Source organism: Theobroma cacao, chromosome 5 (assembly GCF_053813885.1).
Source record: "Theobroma cacao isolate CCN51 chromosome 5, ASM5381388v1, whole genome shotgun sequence".
Lineage (NCBI taxonomy): Eukaryota > Viridiplantae > Streptophyta > Magnoliopsida > Malvales > Malvaceae > Theobroma > Theobroma cacao.
This window is the reverse complement of record NC_142643.1, coordinates 32,748,147-32,764,005: the sequence shown is the minus strand read 5'-3', so window position 1 is coordinate 32,764,005 and position 15,859 is coordinate 32,748,147. Positions and strand designations below refer to the sequence as shown.

Below are 15,859 nucleotides of genomic sequence, written 5' to 3'. Positions count from 1 at the left end.
CAGTGACTCAATGCCTAACAAATATTCACGTATCGTCTATAAACTGATTGATTTCGCTACCCCTACCCAGATTTAAGTTTCCAAACTCATATAATTTACCCATCAACTTTTTCATTCTATGAATAATCTTAAATAAACGCAAGAACCCATAAAAAATACCTTGATGTCATCTCTGCACTTTGGGATCGTGAGAAAGTTGGCTGCCGATATAGACCTCGATGGCGTTGGAGAGCTGGACGGAGGGATAGCTAAATCTAAATCGAGATTTAATTTTGAAATTTTAAGCTGAATGGCGGGAAAGCAAAAAAAAAGAAACTGAGACGCGCCTTCATTTGGATTAATTGGAGTAAAGGGTATTCTAGTCAAGTCGTGCCAAAAATTGGCTAAAAACAGTTAAAATTATAAAGACGGTCATTTTTGAAGTCACCTTACTACAAATGTCATTTCCCACAATTTTTTCTTTGTTATATTGTATAGTAAAACTTTAATTTTCTTATGAAATTGATACCATGTAATTTTTAATCTAAAAAATAATTTTGAAAGATAAAATGCTAGTGTATTAGGTGTTTAAAAAAGAAAAAGAAATAATTTTGGAACATAAGGAAAAAAATGTACGAACAAAATAAGATATTTTCTCTTTGTTATATTGTATATTAAAACTTTAATTTTTTTATGAAATTGATACCATGTAATTTTTAATATAAAAAATAATTTTGAAAGATAAAATGCTAGTGTATTAGGTGTTTAAAAAAGAAAAAGAAATAATTTTGGAACATAAGGGAAAAAATGAACGAACAAAATAAGATGGTCTATTTATGTGTGTGTGAAATTTTAAATTTATAATCTTTATCCAAGTCCAATTTATTCTTATCACTTGTATATATTTGGTGTTCGAAGGTAGAATTATGATTTTCAGCTTAAGGGGTAAACTTAAGTCTTATTTAATATTAAGATTAAAATGTTTTTTTTTCTGTGAAATAATGAAACCATATTTAGATCAATAAGAACAAATTAATATATATATTTGAAGCTGGAATTGGAGGCATTCTTAGGAACTATAATGGTGACATTATGAACTTGTTCTCTAAGACTCTGGGGGTTACAGACCCATAAATTCCAACGTCGCTGAGTTGCTAGCTGCCAAAGGAGCTGTCCTCATCTTTACTGCTTTAGCTTGGGTAACATCGCATAAGCTTCTCTTTGAAAGTGATTCATCTAACATTGGTTAAGTGCATACGTAATCTAAATGAAGTCTAATGAAGAATAAGAAAGGAGATAATTCAGATTCACCAGATTCTTGCAAATGTGAGAGATTGGGAAATTGAGCATGTGATTCGGTTTGCTAACGAGGAGGCTAACTCACTAGCAAAGGGGAGAGTCCAAAGATTGTGAAGGTATGCACCAGTTGGGCCTGAAAAGGTTGGTGATGAAAACTGTGAAGGGTAATGACATATACGGGCTGTCATTTTGGGGTTACACCTGTTCGTAAATTCAAAGGGAGGATTGGTACTGATTTTTGTTTCTTCTTGTTTAATTTTAAGTGGACTTGGAATATGTGGGCTTGCTGGGTGTTGGCAAGGAGTTCTTGTTCTTCAAATTTTTTGTGTGCTGCAGGTGTTTATGCGGGTTGGTTAATTTCTTCACGATGCAGTAAATAGTCAATCTCATAAATTAGGGTATGAGTATATTTGAATTAACATGTGATTATTATTTATTACATGAACAAATTGGGGTATTTTAAAGAGAAGAAAATTGGAGTGGGCTGTTGGTGGCTTGACTCACTTGATTTGGCCCAAATTCCCTTTTTATTGAGTCACCGAGCTTGATTTAAGTTTAATATTCGAATCCAATTAAAAAGGAAAAAGGTGTTTTATCTATTTATGAAATATGATGTTTTTTATTTTGTTTATTTATATTATATATTTTAAAATTGAAGAAAGAAAGATTTGAATTTTATTTTTTAAATAAAAAAATCATGTACTAATTAATGAGTCAAATGTTCAAAATGTTTGTATTATATTTTTTACTCAAAATAAATAATATTCGTTAATTTGTTAAGTAAATATATCATGTTAGAGATTTTATGAAAAGTCATAATTATATTTTTTCAAAATATATGTTAAAATGATGAATAATTTAAAGCATTGCAACAAAGAGATGGGAGAATAATTAAAGTGGTACATATATAATAATTTTTAATTAAAAATTGTTCTTGAGAGAGAAAAACCAAAACTATGGAAGAAAGTTGAAAAGAAAGCGTAATGTGTCGAGCATATAGTGTTACGTTTTTAATTTTAAAAAAATAATTAAATAAAAAAAGATCTATTTTTATATATTCAAGTTTTATATCATCTTTGATTGATAAAAAATTCATAATATTTTATCAAATTTAATTGTACAACATTTTTATTACAATAACTCTTTACTTAGAGAAAAGAGAATTTTTATAATAATTCAAGTTTATCCCAACTATTATGTTCTTCACTTTAATTCTAATCTCCTTGATTTCACTTGTTACTAATTTATATTTTTTATGAAAATATTTACATAACAAAAAGCTAATCTATAATATATTTAAAAAGAAGCTTCAATGGGCCTTCTAGAATTAATCACGTGCAGAGCAGAGAAAGTGAAGGAAAAAAGATGTTGAAGCAAAGGAAGAGAAAAAGAGGTGCAAAGAGGTTAACTACGTGAAGGGCAGATGGAGAGAAAAGGAAAAGATGTTGAAGCAAAGAGAGTCCTACTTTTGTATGTGTAAAAGTCGATTAAATCCCTTAGTAACATGGGGATCGTGAGACATAATAGGCATTGCACACTAGCAAGGGCCAAACATCGCACGATCCCTTGAGTTATCGATACAATCGTGTATCGCGCGACTCTGATGGTGGGGCCGGCCATCTTTGGAGTTCGGGCTTTCTCATGGACTCTCTATTTCTGTCGCGAGTCTCACCTCCAAGCCAATTACCTTGTTTACAAGTATATATGGAAATGGGCTATCTGCCATAGATGCTTCTTTGTTGCTAAAACAATCCATGGAGGAGGACTTACAGGATGCATTTATTTATCGGGTACTGCAGGAGGCCAGCCTCTCCCAGAAGCGCCCCGGTGAAACCTGCTCTCATGGTGTTGAAGATGTAAGCGTTTCTTATCAGAATAAAAAGGATGCTATTTGTATATATTTTCTTTCTTTTACGTTTAACCCACAGATTAATTGGTCGTTGACTTTGTAGGAAGAGATTGTTTTGCTCTGTTAGATTACGGATCCGCTCTTTTGGGGGTTTCTTCTCTTTTCTACTTCTTTTTTATGTTATAGATGGATCTGTGGACTTAATAATCTTCATGTTTTCCAATATATTCCGGGGTTTGTGGCTGTGGGTGATTTTTTATTTTGCAGAATGGAATACAGAAATTGAAGCTATTATTCTATTTGATTGTGTAGATGATCATTTTTGAGTAAAAATATTTTGCATTTTCAGGATTGGAGTACGCCTTTTCAGCCGCAACAAATGGAATTATTTCATTTTCCGAACACCCTCTGGCCTCCAAGCAATAATCAACCTGGAAATATCCCAATCCAGCCTAGTGTAAGCACCGCCCAAGCATCTCAAGCTCCAAACAATTCCAACGCTTCTCTTTTGAACAGAACCAATTCAAAATTATCTGAACCAGATAGAGATCGGAAAAGGAAAACTGATAAGAAATATCGGGAAAATTGTAAGGTGAGGATACCATCCCTTCTCTTCTCATTTCTCTTCACTCTTTGCTGAATTTTGGACTAGTGGGAAATGCCTTAGGAATAAAAGGGGAAAAAGAGTCAAGTTGGTCTTTTATTATTGAATAGTGCTAATTTTAATTATGGGGAAAAAAATTCTAAGATTCAATGTCTCGGTTCTTTATTTGTATTTATTAGATAATATTGAGTTTCATTTACTTTTCATTCTGGTGTTTGTTTGTTGCCCAAAATAGAATATGAAACCTGGCAACCTGCCGAAATTTGAACTTATTAATAATTTGATTATAAAAAAAAATATAATCTTTCGTGACTTATCTGTCATTGTACTCCAACTTTTGTTGTTGTTCCTTCCAGAGTAGGTTGAGAGATTAAGCATTAGTGTTTAGAGATGCAAGTGAGAGATTGAAAAGGAAGTTTTAATTGTAGAATTTCAATATACATAACAATTATGTTTCTCTTTCTCTTTTTGAGGATTTGGGAGCAAGGATGGGTTGTATGAGTCATGAATGATATGTCTTCTTGCTTGCTTTCCTTTCTACTCAGAAAGTCAAAGTGGAAATGGAATCGAATTTGGAGGTGCTTAGAGGAGAAAATAATACTTTAAAGAAGGAGAATGAACGTTTAAAAAAGGATAATGCAGTGATGGATCAAACCTTGAAAGATCAAGCAAAAGAGATTGACCAGTTGAAGAATAATCTTTCTCAGCTGAAGCGTGAGTATGGGAAGCAAAATGTCCTTGTGCAAACACTTTCAGGGCTTTTAGTAAGTCTCTCTTTCTCTTGACTCTTCCTTTATATGTAATTTTTTTTTTGGGGTAAAATGCTAAATAAGCCTCTAAACTATCCAAAATTCTTTTATCAGCTTTTATCTTCTTATTGTACCAAAATAAACTATTCTATGATTTTTATTCAAATAAGTCTTTATGATGATAAAAAAATGTCATGTGACACATGTAACCTTTGCATTGTTAGGCTCATAGTCAGCTTGCATCCTTTGCACTCATTGCTGACGATGTGGTGCTTTTTAATGTGGCAAAATTAGCTGACTAGAATGATCATGTCTCAAGCTGGATATTTTTTCACTCAGCTTATTCAGCCACTTTAGAAAAGCCACATCAATGTCCACATGTGCAAAAGATGCTTACAGGGTATACGGCCGTTAAGGTCAGGGGATGCATATGATATATTTCTCTTAACATAAGGACTTATCTTGGTATACATCATAAGATATGGTCTTATTTGGATACAAATAAACGAATAGGAGCTTATTTAAGAAAATTGAAAAAGTTTAGTGGCTTATATAGTACTTTAGCCATTTTCTTTTCATTTTACTTGAAGAATATAATGGCTATACTCCTGATTGCTTATAATAGTGAACAAATATATTACCTTTTGAAGTACTCATCCTAAGGTACTAGTGGTTATTAGCATGGTTTAACCTTTTTTATCAGACCAGAAGAATGGTTTAACTTTAAACTAGAGGAATACCCATGCTACACAGCGGGTTTGCAAAATTTTATATACACTTGAGGTTGAAAATTTAAATCAATAAGAAAAATTAAGAATGTTGTTATTAATAGAATTTTTTTGATTAATTTTTGACATTTGTACAATTTGTCAATAAATGCAGAAAAACTATCATAATATGTACAAAAATTATTCTGCGTTCATCAATGAGCATGATGTTGTTAAAAAAAAAGACAACAATCCTAACGATTAAATGTTCAACATATCTACAAATAACATTTGTTACACAATGTAAAAAAAATGTTGATATACATCAATGAGCAAGATGTTTGAAAAACAAAACAAAGTTACTGTCCATGCATTAGCAAGGCATGGGAGTTCAAGAGGTACATGGTTCCCCTAAGTGCCCTATTCAATATGAGGTTTAGATATTTTCAAAATTATTGTGAAAATCTTAGCAGCCTATTTCTTGAGAAAAGGTATCATGTGGCATCCAACAATCTATTACCCCTTGGTTTTCATTATCATAAATTGCTAAGATCTAAACTTAATATATTTTCAGTAAAATTTTTGAACTCCAATCATCTTTCAAACAATAAGCCACCAAATGTGTAAAAAAGCTACTACTAAACTAGGAACTTGCATTAAGACCATCACTTTTTTTCCCATACATTTAATCTAATTCCACTGAAATAGAGAAGGGTGAGTACAGGGGATTCTAAAAAAAAGTATCACACAACATTGAGTTAGCACAAGAAATGTTGCCAGCCTAGTCGAATAATAGAAGATCCTATAAGAGGTTCAGGAATATTTGCCCATACCAAAAAAATAGCTGCTTAAAAAAATTTACAATTTAGAAACATAAATAAATATAAGCAGCTGTAGGATTGTTGGATCACAAGATAGAAAAACTGAAAAAAAATAATAAATTACTTATGGCGCCTAGAGCATCGGTGAGCAAAAGATTGTGTTGGAGGAGCGTGATCTAGCACTCCCTGACCAGATCCAGTGACAGGAACACTAGATCTGATGCTTTCGTGGCCAGATCTGGTTGAAGAGTGCTTGATCTAGCATTCCTACAGTGTTGAGGAGCGCCAATGAGCGTGAGATCACATTGGAGGGGCATGATAAGGTGCTCGTGCAATTGGCGTAAAGAAGTACCGTTGGTCGGCCTTAGAGAAAGTAAAAAAGTAGAAAAGAGTGGAGAAAGAATAAGGGTATTTTAGATATTTCATGTTTGCCAGTTAACGCCATATACACATTTGGAATAGATGTCCATTAAAATTCTACTACGCAAGTATATGTATCGAATAGATGGTATATAAGCAAGCAAAATATCGATCTCACAGAGAATTGATTTAAAATTTTATTTCGTACTAAAATTAGTACAATTTAGTTTTATTCAAATAAGTAAAATCTGAATTCTAATTACATTAAAAATTACTCAACCAAAACTAATTTAATTAAAAATTAAAACAACAAGATAATTGGTAAAAAGCAAATCAAACAAGTCTAAGATTACGATATCCCTCGCATTTCATCTAAATCTTATCTCTTTTTCTCAACTTGTTTCAATGGGTTGAATTGCTAACCTAGAGTATTCAATTATTTATAAGTGTCTTTCGACTATCTTATAAAAATATCTATTTTAACCAAAACGCTATATCTTTATGTGAATTGAAATTAAAATAAATTCATTAAGTTCTTACTCTAATTTTGGCTACATATGACATAGAGGTATATTTCTATCTTATACACAAATAAATTAATATGATCATATGCTATTTCAATTTTAGTCTACACTAAACTCTCTTTCTTAAGTTTGTTTAAGTTCCTAAATCAATTTAATTGGTGGCCAAGCAATTAAAAGTATTAAGAACAAATTTGAATAAACAATTCAATTCCATTGAAAATAAATAAGAAAGAGATTAAAAATTTAGATTACGTGTGAGTTCAATTGCAATCCTAGAAAAATAACTTAGTTCATAATATGTAATAAAACTTTCATCCAAAAAAAATTAACTATTAATTGAAGTCAAAGAAAATAAGAAAAATACAAAAGTAGATAGAAAACTAATAGTTGAAGATTTTTGATCTTGATTCTCCCTCTAATTTTCTTGTTTTCTTGCTTTGTTTTTTGCTTTTTTTTTTTTAGATAAAATACTCATTGCCTTTTCTCATAAATCTCTGAAAAAGGTCCTTTAAATGGCCTTTAAAAGCCTTTGCTTTCAAAATCCCGTAAGCTTGTTATTTTTGAAAAATACGGTGAGCCTCAGGACTCTTATTTCCTAGAATCGCAACTCTCAAACGTTCTATTTCAATTCTGCTCTTATAGTGCAGTAATTTCACTTCGACAAAGACTTTGACCACCTTCCGATTATAATTGGGCAAAGTAGTAAATATCAAAGTTGTAGCTTTACCTTTTAGCTTTTTAATGGTTCAAAAATCATGTCATTTAGACTTCTATAATGGAAGAGAAGCTCAAAAAACGGAAATGTATGCAAACAGAGCACATGCACATTTCTTCACCAATTGAAATTATTTTTGATCCTATTCTTAAAAAAACATAAAAATAAATATAAATAACATAAAACTGACATTATTAACTTAAAATAACAAAGAATATCTAAATTTGATCCTAAATTTAGTTTAACTTAAACTAATTAAGTATTTAATATCTCATTAAATATATTTATTTGATGCACGCATCAATAGACTGCTAATTTCGAATACTAATGGACTCGCGTGGAATTATGATCAAAACTTAAAAGATTAAGGTATCTTGCTTTTATTGATTTTTAAATTTTAGGTATCAAATCGAGAATTTGTTAATAGCTTTGATACAAAATGTATAATTTTTTTTTTTTTATAAACTCATGTAGGTGTTATGTATAAAAACTTATTATTAGTAACTTCAATTGTTCATAATAATTTATTATTGATTTCATATGGGCTTTGTTAATAAACTTTAGTTAAAATGATTTTGAGCTTTTATTACCGTAAGCTCATTCCAAAAAGAGAACATTCGATGCTCTCATACATGTTTGAGCTTAAATATGCTGGTATATATTTTTGAATCTGTAGTTTTCATTGTAGGCCGATCCACTGCGTCTTGAAAATGAGAAGCTAAGAGATGAAAACGCTTCACTGAGGAAGAATGCCAATCTTAATAATAACTTATCACTGCTTGAGGATGAGAATGCAAGACTGAGAATTGAAAATAAAGTCCTTAAGGTGCAGAATGATGCTTTATGTGGGAAGATAATAAGTGACAATGGTAAGAAGTGTGAACAAGAACAGGAAGCTAAAATATCATTAGAAGATATGCCCCTGCTGTAGCAAGTACGTGTTCTTTCTCAATTGACAATATGTGTTATGTTTTATTTGCTAGCACAGCGTGTAGTGCTTGGTCCATTCTTTCTGCTTTGATCTGGTGTGTAAGATGCTATGTCGGCATTGTAGGGGTGGCTCCATTATGTTATCAGTGGAGGTGGTCCTCAATGAATTATTCACTTTGCTGCTGCTGCCTTGTTGCCACCGAAATGTGCTTGATCTTAATTACTCCTTCGATTCTCATCTTTGTATCCATCTGATTGGTGCATGTATTATTATCTTATACACTACAGGTGTAATTTACAAACTTTGGTGAAAATGAAATTGCTGTATCATCTTTTGTTTACGTTGTCGTAACTGCATAAAGATTAAGTCAGCTTACCATAAAATGGACTTCACTTGGTATGTAGATATTGGATGGCTTTTATCAATGGATGAGAATCTTTTTATCAAAAAAATTACAACTGGTCTTCTTATTAATTGCTTCTTCATTTTTCCTTCTTCCTTGTAATCTTTAGTTTGTAGCTCAATTATTTTGTCTATGTTCTTTGCTCCAGTATCCTGCAGGCCAGTTAAGCACGCAAGTAAGACTACAAATAACTTCATTCATAAAGTGAGCTTTGGGTCTTAGGGAACTTTGTTCAAATGTCCATGTCCATCTCAGGTACATGAGTCCATGAGTCGGGTTAAGTTGGGTTGGGTTGATATCTTTAAAGTTTATCTATGATTATAAATTAGAGTTTGGTCTACTTATTTTAATTGAATTTATAATTAATTTTAATATTATTAAATATATTTTAAAATTAAAATTAAATAAAAAAATATTTATCAATATAATAAAGTTTTACATTTGAACATTTAATTTATTGATTAGTACATAATTTTTCTATTTAAAGAGTATGAGTTAGAATCTTATTTTTTTCAAAAAAAAAATAATATTTTGAACTCAACTCAAGTTTAAAAAAACATGTTCAAGTAAATTATTTTATAATATTGATAATTGTAGTATTTTTAATTTTAAAAAGTAAAAAAAAATATTATAAGTTATATAGATGTATTTTTTACTTACAAGTGACTTGTAGTGTTTTGCTATATTTTTAAAAAAATTATGAAATTGATAAAATAATAATAAGATTTTAAATTTTAAAACCTAAAAGAAAAGTACTAAAAAGTAAGAGTTTAGTTGTTAAAAAAAGGTAAATATAATTTTGAAATGAAATAAAAATATATATATGCAATTTGACAAAAAAAGTATTATTTATTGATTGTTATAAAATAAATATTAAGAGAACAACTATAAGAGAAAGTATTTAAAGAGAGTAAAAAAGTATTTAGAGAGAATAAAAGGATTTTATTCAATTGTGTCTTTATAAATAAAGTGAGGGATCTATTTAGGGTCTATTTATAGGTTAACAACCTTTTGAATTATAATTTTAATCTAAGTCTATTTAAGAATTCAAATCATATTACATTTCTTGCATCTTACCTATTAGGTTGTTTGACTTAGTCTGCACTTCTTGAATCATAACATAATGAACATTCACACATTTATTCATAACACTCTCCCTTATTAAGAACATTCCTCGTTAAAATCTTGTTAAGAAAAAACCTCATAGGAAAAAATTTGAGTGAAAGAAAAAGAGTACATAATTCTCTTCAAGAATACGCTTTTGAAATACTACCTCATTAAAAACCTTATCAAGAAAAACCTAGTGAAAAAAACCTTGATGAAAGAAAATAGCACAGTGCATATTTTACTTTTCTGATGGTTGCATTATAGAGATCTTTAAAATAATACATTTCAATCTTTTATACCAACTTTTCATATGTTGTGTAAGGAATGATTTCAGTGAATAAAAATGATAGATTGTTATTTGACTTAATTTGTTGAACACTAGAATCATCCTTTTCTTGGAGAACACGATTGAAGAAGAATTTTGACGAAACATGTTTTGTCTTATCGCTTTTAATGTATCCTTCCTTTAACTATGCTATGCAAGTAATATTATCCTTATAAACATTATTAGAATTTCCTTTTTGGTTGACAAGCCACACATTTTTTAAATATATTGAGTTACAGATCTTAACCAGACACATTCACAACTTGCCTCATGAATTGCTAAAATCTCTGTATGGTTAAAAAAAATAGCAATTATAGTTTGTTTTACAGAACGCCATCAAATAGTCATACCTCCATATTTGAACAAGTAATCTGTCTAAAATCAAGTTTTATATGGATCAGATAAATATCTTATATATGTATAACCAATTAAATTTGATTTTAATGCATTTGAATAATATAAGCCTATATCCATTGTTCCTCAGAGATGTCGAAGTATATGTTTAATTCTATTTCAATGTCTTTGACTAAGAGAAGAGTTATATCTTACTAATAAATTTACAACAAATAATATATCAAGTTATGTATTGCTTGTACGATACATTAATGCTCAAATTGCAATTAAATACGGTATTTTAGGATCAAAAAGTCCTTCATTATCCTCATGAGATCATAAGGGTCCTTTTTTCATAACTAGTGACTTTACAACCTTTGGTGAACTCAATGAATATATTTTGTCCATATATAATTGTTTTAGCACTTTTATTATATAATTTGATTGATGGATAAAATTTCATTTGTCCAGTATTCAATCTAAAGACTCAAATAAAATTTTATTTTCCAAGGTCTTTCATCTTAAATTCTTTCTTTAAGAAGTCCACAGCTTTTGATAACTCTCGAGGAGTTCCAATAATGTTCAATTCATCAATATAAACAACAATTATGATAATTCATATCTAAATTTTTTTATAAAATACATTGGCATATAGGATTATTTATATAGCTTTCTTTCAATAAATATTCATTAAGACGATTATACCATATGTGTTCGAATTACTTTAATCCATAAAAAAATTATTTAATTTAATCAAATAAATTTTTCAAGAATTCAAATTTTATGTTTCAAGCAACTTAAATCTTTTAACGATTTTTATATAAATATCATTATCAAGTGAGCCGTATAAATGCGCTATAACTACATCCATAGGACGCATTTCAAGCTTTTCATGTATTATCAAACTAATTAAATATTGAAATGTAATTATATCCACCGTAGGAGAATATGTTTCTTTATAATCAATACTAGGTTTTTGGGTAAAACTTTGCACTACAAGTCGTGCTTTATATCTCATAATCTCATATTTCTCATTTCGTTTTCGCACAAATACCCATTTATATATCAATGATTTTACACTTTTTGGTGTACGGACTACAAATAAAAAAACTTCACGTTTTGCAAATCAATTCAATTCCTCATTAATTACGTCTTTTCTCATTGATCAATCATTTCTTTGTCTACATTCTTCAATAAATATAAGTTCAAGATCTCTATTTTTCTTTTACAATATGCAGCATTATATTATATACAAAAATATTGTCGATGTTTATTTCATTCTGGTTCCATATTTTCCCGTCATGATATAATTGATTGATATATCTTTATTTTCAATGATTTCAGGTACTTGAATTTCTTCTGAAATTTTTATCAATTATATCTTTTAGAGTTTTGACTTCTTCTTTCTGACCATCTTAAATATTTACTCTTTTTTTTTTTCGAAGATTTTATCTTTAGAATCGATTGGTCTTCTACACTTTTAGCGTGTTTTGTCCTATAAGGACATCAATTCTAATAGGAACATTTGCAACTGTAATTTGAGATTTTATTATTCTCTTTAGGTCAATAAATATGTCTGACAATTAATTTGTTATTTTTAACAAATAAATTTTTTTTTGAACTTCAAGTTCACATTGATTTATGCAATGATCAAAATTATATAATGATAATATATTCTAAGAAAAAAATAATTTCAACTGCTTTTTCTCTCTCCTAATGTTAGAAAAATTATTTCATCAAAATGATAATCGACAAACTTTGTCATGAATAAATCTCCTATTGATAATTCTAAATATTTAATTACAAAGGGAGATTCGTATCCAACATATATTCCTAATCTCCTTTGAGGGCTCATTTTTGTGCATTGTGGCGCAATTGAAACATATACCACACACCCAAAAATTCTTAGATGAGAAATGTCACGACCCGGTACTCCCCTCGAGCCCGTGACAACCGCCGCGGTGTCCCGGTAGACACTTATTGCCTGGAATGTCAACCCGAAACCCCGCAAGGCTTTACTATCAGTTTCTCTGTTCCCTTGTGAGCAACCATTGTCAAATATCGTGTTCTAAAATATTTTAAGCTGTTTCCAACTTTAAACAAATAAAATATTAATTTTTTCGTCTCACAATGGCATTTTGGTCATTTTTCTCAAAAATTTTAAAACTGGCTAAAACGTAATATACAAGTACAAAACACACAATTCATATTCAAAATGAGTTTAAAAGTCTAAAATCTTCATTTAAAACGAAATTATGGTTATTTGAATATAATAAGAAAATAAAAAAAATATTAAGTAAAATATTCTATTTTCTTATAAAACAATATTTATAGAGTTATACGTGATTATAACGTAAAAGTTAAATAAATTTATACATACTTAAATACAGTAAGCCAAAATATTTAATTTAATTTACAATAACAAGAGTGCCCCCGAATAAACAAAAGTAAAGAGGACTGTGAACCTACGGTTTGGAAAATGCAGATCCCACTGTAGTCCTCGATGAGATCAACTATCTACAGTCTATACTGAACCTGAAATGGGTGGAAAGGAGGGTGGTGAGATTATAAAATCCCAATGAGTAAACAAACATCATCATAAACATCTAGAGTTGAGTACATGGAGACAATAAAGTAAATCATTATAAACTGGGTTATAGCATTATAACACATTTTGTTCAAAACACGTAAAGAGGCTTATGAATCTTATAAAAATCTAGGCTTGTGCCATAAATCCATTCTCGGGGACACCTTGGCCGAGGCATCCTACCGAGACCGCCAAGGCTATTAAAATTCACATTTCACATAAATCATGTTTTTGTTTTGAAAACATAGCCGTTCCTTGGCGTTGGCTGAGTTCCCCCTCACGTGGTGGTTTAGCGTGAAGTGAACCCTAAACTTTACCCCAGGAGATACCCTACGCGCCTCTCCGTTCGAGGTAAGAATATAATGGGGTTTACCGTGCCCCTCTAAAAGGCTGGTCCACAGAAACCCCCTACTGCAGTGATTAATTAATATATAATCCACCATATAATAAAACTCAATAACATGATATGGCAATTTTGTAATTCGTAGTTTTTCAAGGTAACCAAACAATTCGCATTTCAATACAATTGCCAACTAGCCAATCATGCTCGATTTATCATAAGCCAGTTAATTTAAACAATCAAATTGCCACAATTAACAGTCTCCGTGTACTCTATTTTTCAAAATCACTATTAATTTCAAAACAATTTATAATTTAATTTCATTGAAACTCATTTATTCATAAAACATGAAAATTTATCTTTTTAAATTCCTTTTTCCGTAGAATTCATGAAAGCATTTAGAAACCACCCCAGATAATTAAAATGACAGTAAGTTTACTCACAATGTCTAGAATGTAGACTTTCGAAGCACTCTGTCTACTGGTCCTCGGATGCAATTTGCTTGCCTTTATCGGAGGACTCACCACCTTGACACAATACAAAATCGAGAGTTTCACCAAGTTGGTACTAAATCAAAATTAAACTAATTTAGATTACCAATGCATGATATGGAATGCAAAAATGCACTGGTAACTATTTAAACCCAGTATTGGCCTAATTCGTCTTATCACCCGATTAAATTCCTAACGGGTCCGTTTAAACTCCAATTTAATTCTTTTCAGTTTCTATACCTCAATTGCACCCAAATTAACTTAATGTCCCTCAGTGTGGTGCAAATTATCAGTCCCAACAATAAATTACGAAAATACCCCTAGTGGGTAAAAATTCGTATTTTTGCTCCGAAAATTCCCATTATTTTTCTAGGCTCATAATTCATCATTCCTTAACCAATTCTCCTAGAATAAAATCAAACTCATCCTCACTCACTACATGGTAAATTCAGCCATTAATGGTTGGGGGAGAAAATAAATTCTTTTCTTGTTGTTTTGTTTCTAAATATGCTAAACTAACTAAAAACACTAACATAAATTAAAATCAAATAAATCCAACAACTTTCTCTCTCCTAACCCATTTTTCCAGAATTTAATTCATCATGAAAACATGTAATTTAATCATGGAAAATAAAGAGAAATGCTTGGGAATAAGAAAACTCAAGCTTAATAGAAAAAAATCACCTTTTTCACTTAATTTCCTTGAAAATTCACACTTTTTCTTTGATTTTCTCTCTCTAGGGTTTTGTTTTTATTTTCTCTCTCTTCTTGCTGGTTTGGCCGGCCATGGGGTGGAAGATGGGCTGATTTTGTGCCTTTTAAAAAGGAAAATAATAAATTAATAAAGGCATGACACATGACATCATGTCATTGGCCCGTTTTTAAAATTTTAAAAATTTAAACATTTTATCTCCACCACATGTTTAGTCAAGGGTCAAAGATGAAGACAAGGAAGACCATGTGCTGGAAAAAATATCCTGGTGGTGGAAAATTACAATTTTGCCCCTGAGGTGGCAAAATTACCATTTTACCCCTATACTCCAAATTATACCGAAATTAAAATTTTTCACTTCTAAACCTCAAATCATACTTCAATAAGTCAAATTATACTCTAATAAGTCAAATGGGGTCAAAAAAATCTTTTCTAAAATTCCCATTTTGTCCCCAGGTGGCAAATGACCATTTTGCCCCTAGTTAGTGAAAATTTCGATTTGACTCCAAATTGATCCTCAAACTCCAAATTACCATTTTAAGTCATCCATGAACTGTGAAACTCTTAATCTCACCTTAAAATTCCTATTTGATCTAGTTCGAGGATTAAATAAACTTTGTTGTACCTCTAGGTACAATACCGACTTTTGTAAATTTTTCGGGACTCTCCTAGCATGCAATCATGCTATCATCACATGTATGTCATGAATAGTATTTTATAAGGTCAAGCTTTACAAGAAATATTTGATTTTTAACCATAAACCAATTGTATAAAAGAGAATTTAAGATAACTTGTTTGGCCTGATACATACAAATGCTGTTGCATTCAAAATGGCATGCCTCTAAATAGAAATTAAGAGTTTAAATTTCATAAGTAATAGCATTGCAATTAGTTGGAAGTGTTTAATAAATGATTCTACTAGACCGTTTTGTGTATGAATATAAGTAACAAGTTCTTCAACAATTATTCCAACTAATTTGCAATATTAAAGGCTTGAGATGTAAATTCACTAGCATTGTCAAG

The 15,859-nt window shown here is 30.3% G+C and overlaps 1 protein-coding gene across 2 annotated transcripts; it reads left to right on the top strand.

Annotated features, from left to right (window-relative positions):
- The first annotated feature begins 2,897 nt into the window (after nucleotides 1-2,897).
- LOC18594949 (uncharacterized) lies at nucleotides 2,898-8,878 on the top strand. Of its 2 annotated transcripts, XM_088806572.1 has the most exons (5): nucleotides 2,898-3,134; nucleotides 3,477-3,719; nucleotides 4,277-4,495; nucleotides 8,296-8,541; nucleotides 8,662-8,878. In XM_088806572.1, the coding sequence occupies exons 1-4, from the start codon at nucleotides 3,033-3,035 to the stop codon at nucleotides 8,536-8,538; spliced, it is 807 nt and encodes a 268-aa protein (XP_088662698.1). In that variant the 5' UTR covers nucleotides 2,898-3,032; the 3' UTR covers nucleotides 8,539-8,541; nucleotides 8,662-8,878. The 2 variants fall into 2 exon arrangements, with proteins under 2 accessions (XP_088662698.1, XP_017977579.2); XM_018122090.2 differs by having other exon boundaries at nucleotides 8,296-8,878.
- Nucleotides 8,879-15,859: the final 6,981 nt, after the last annotated feature.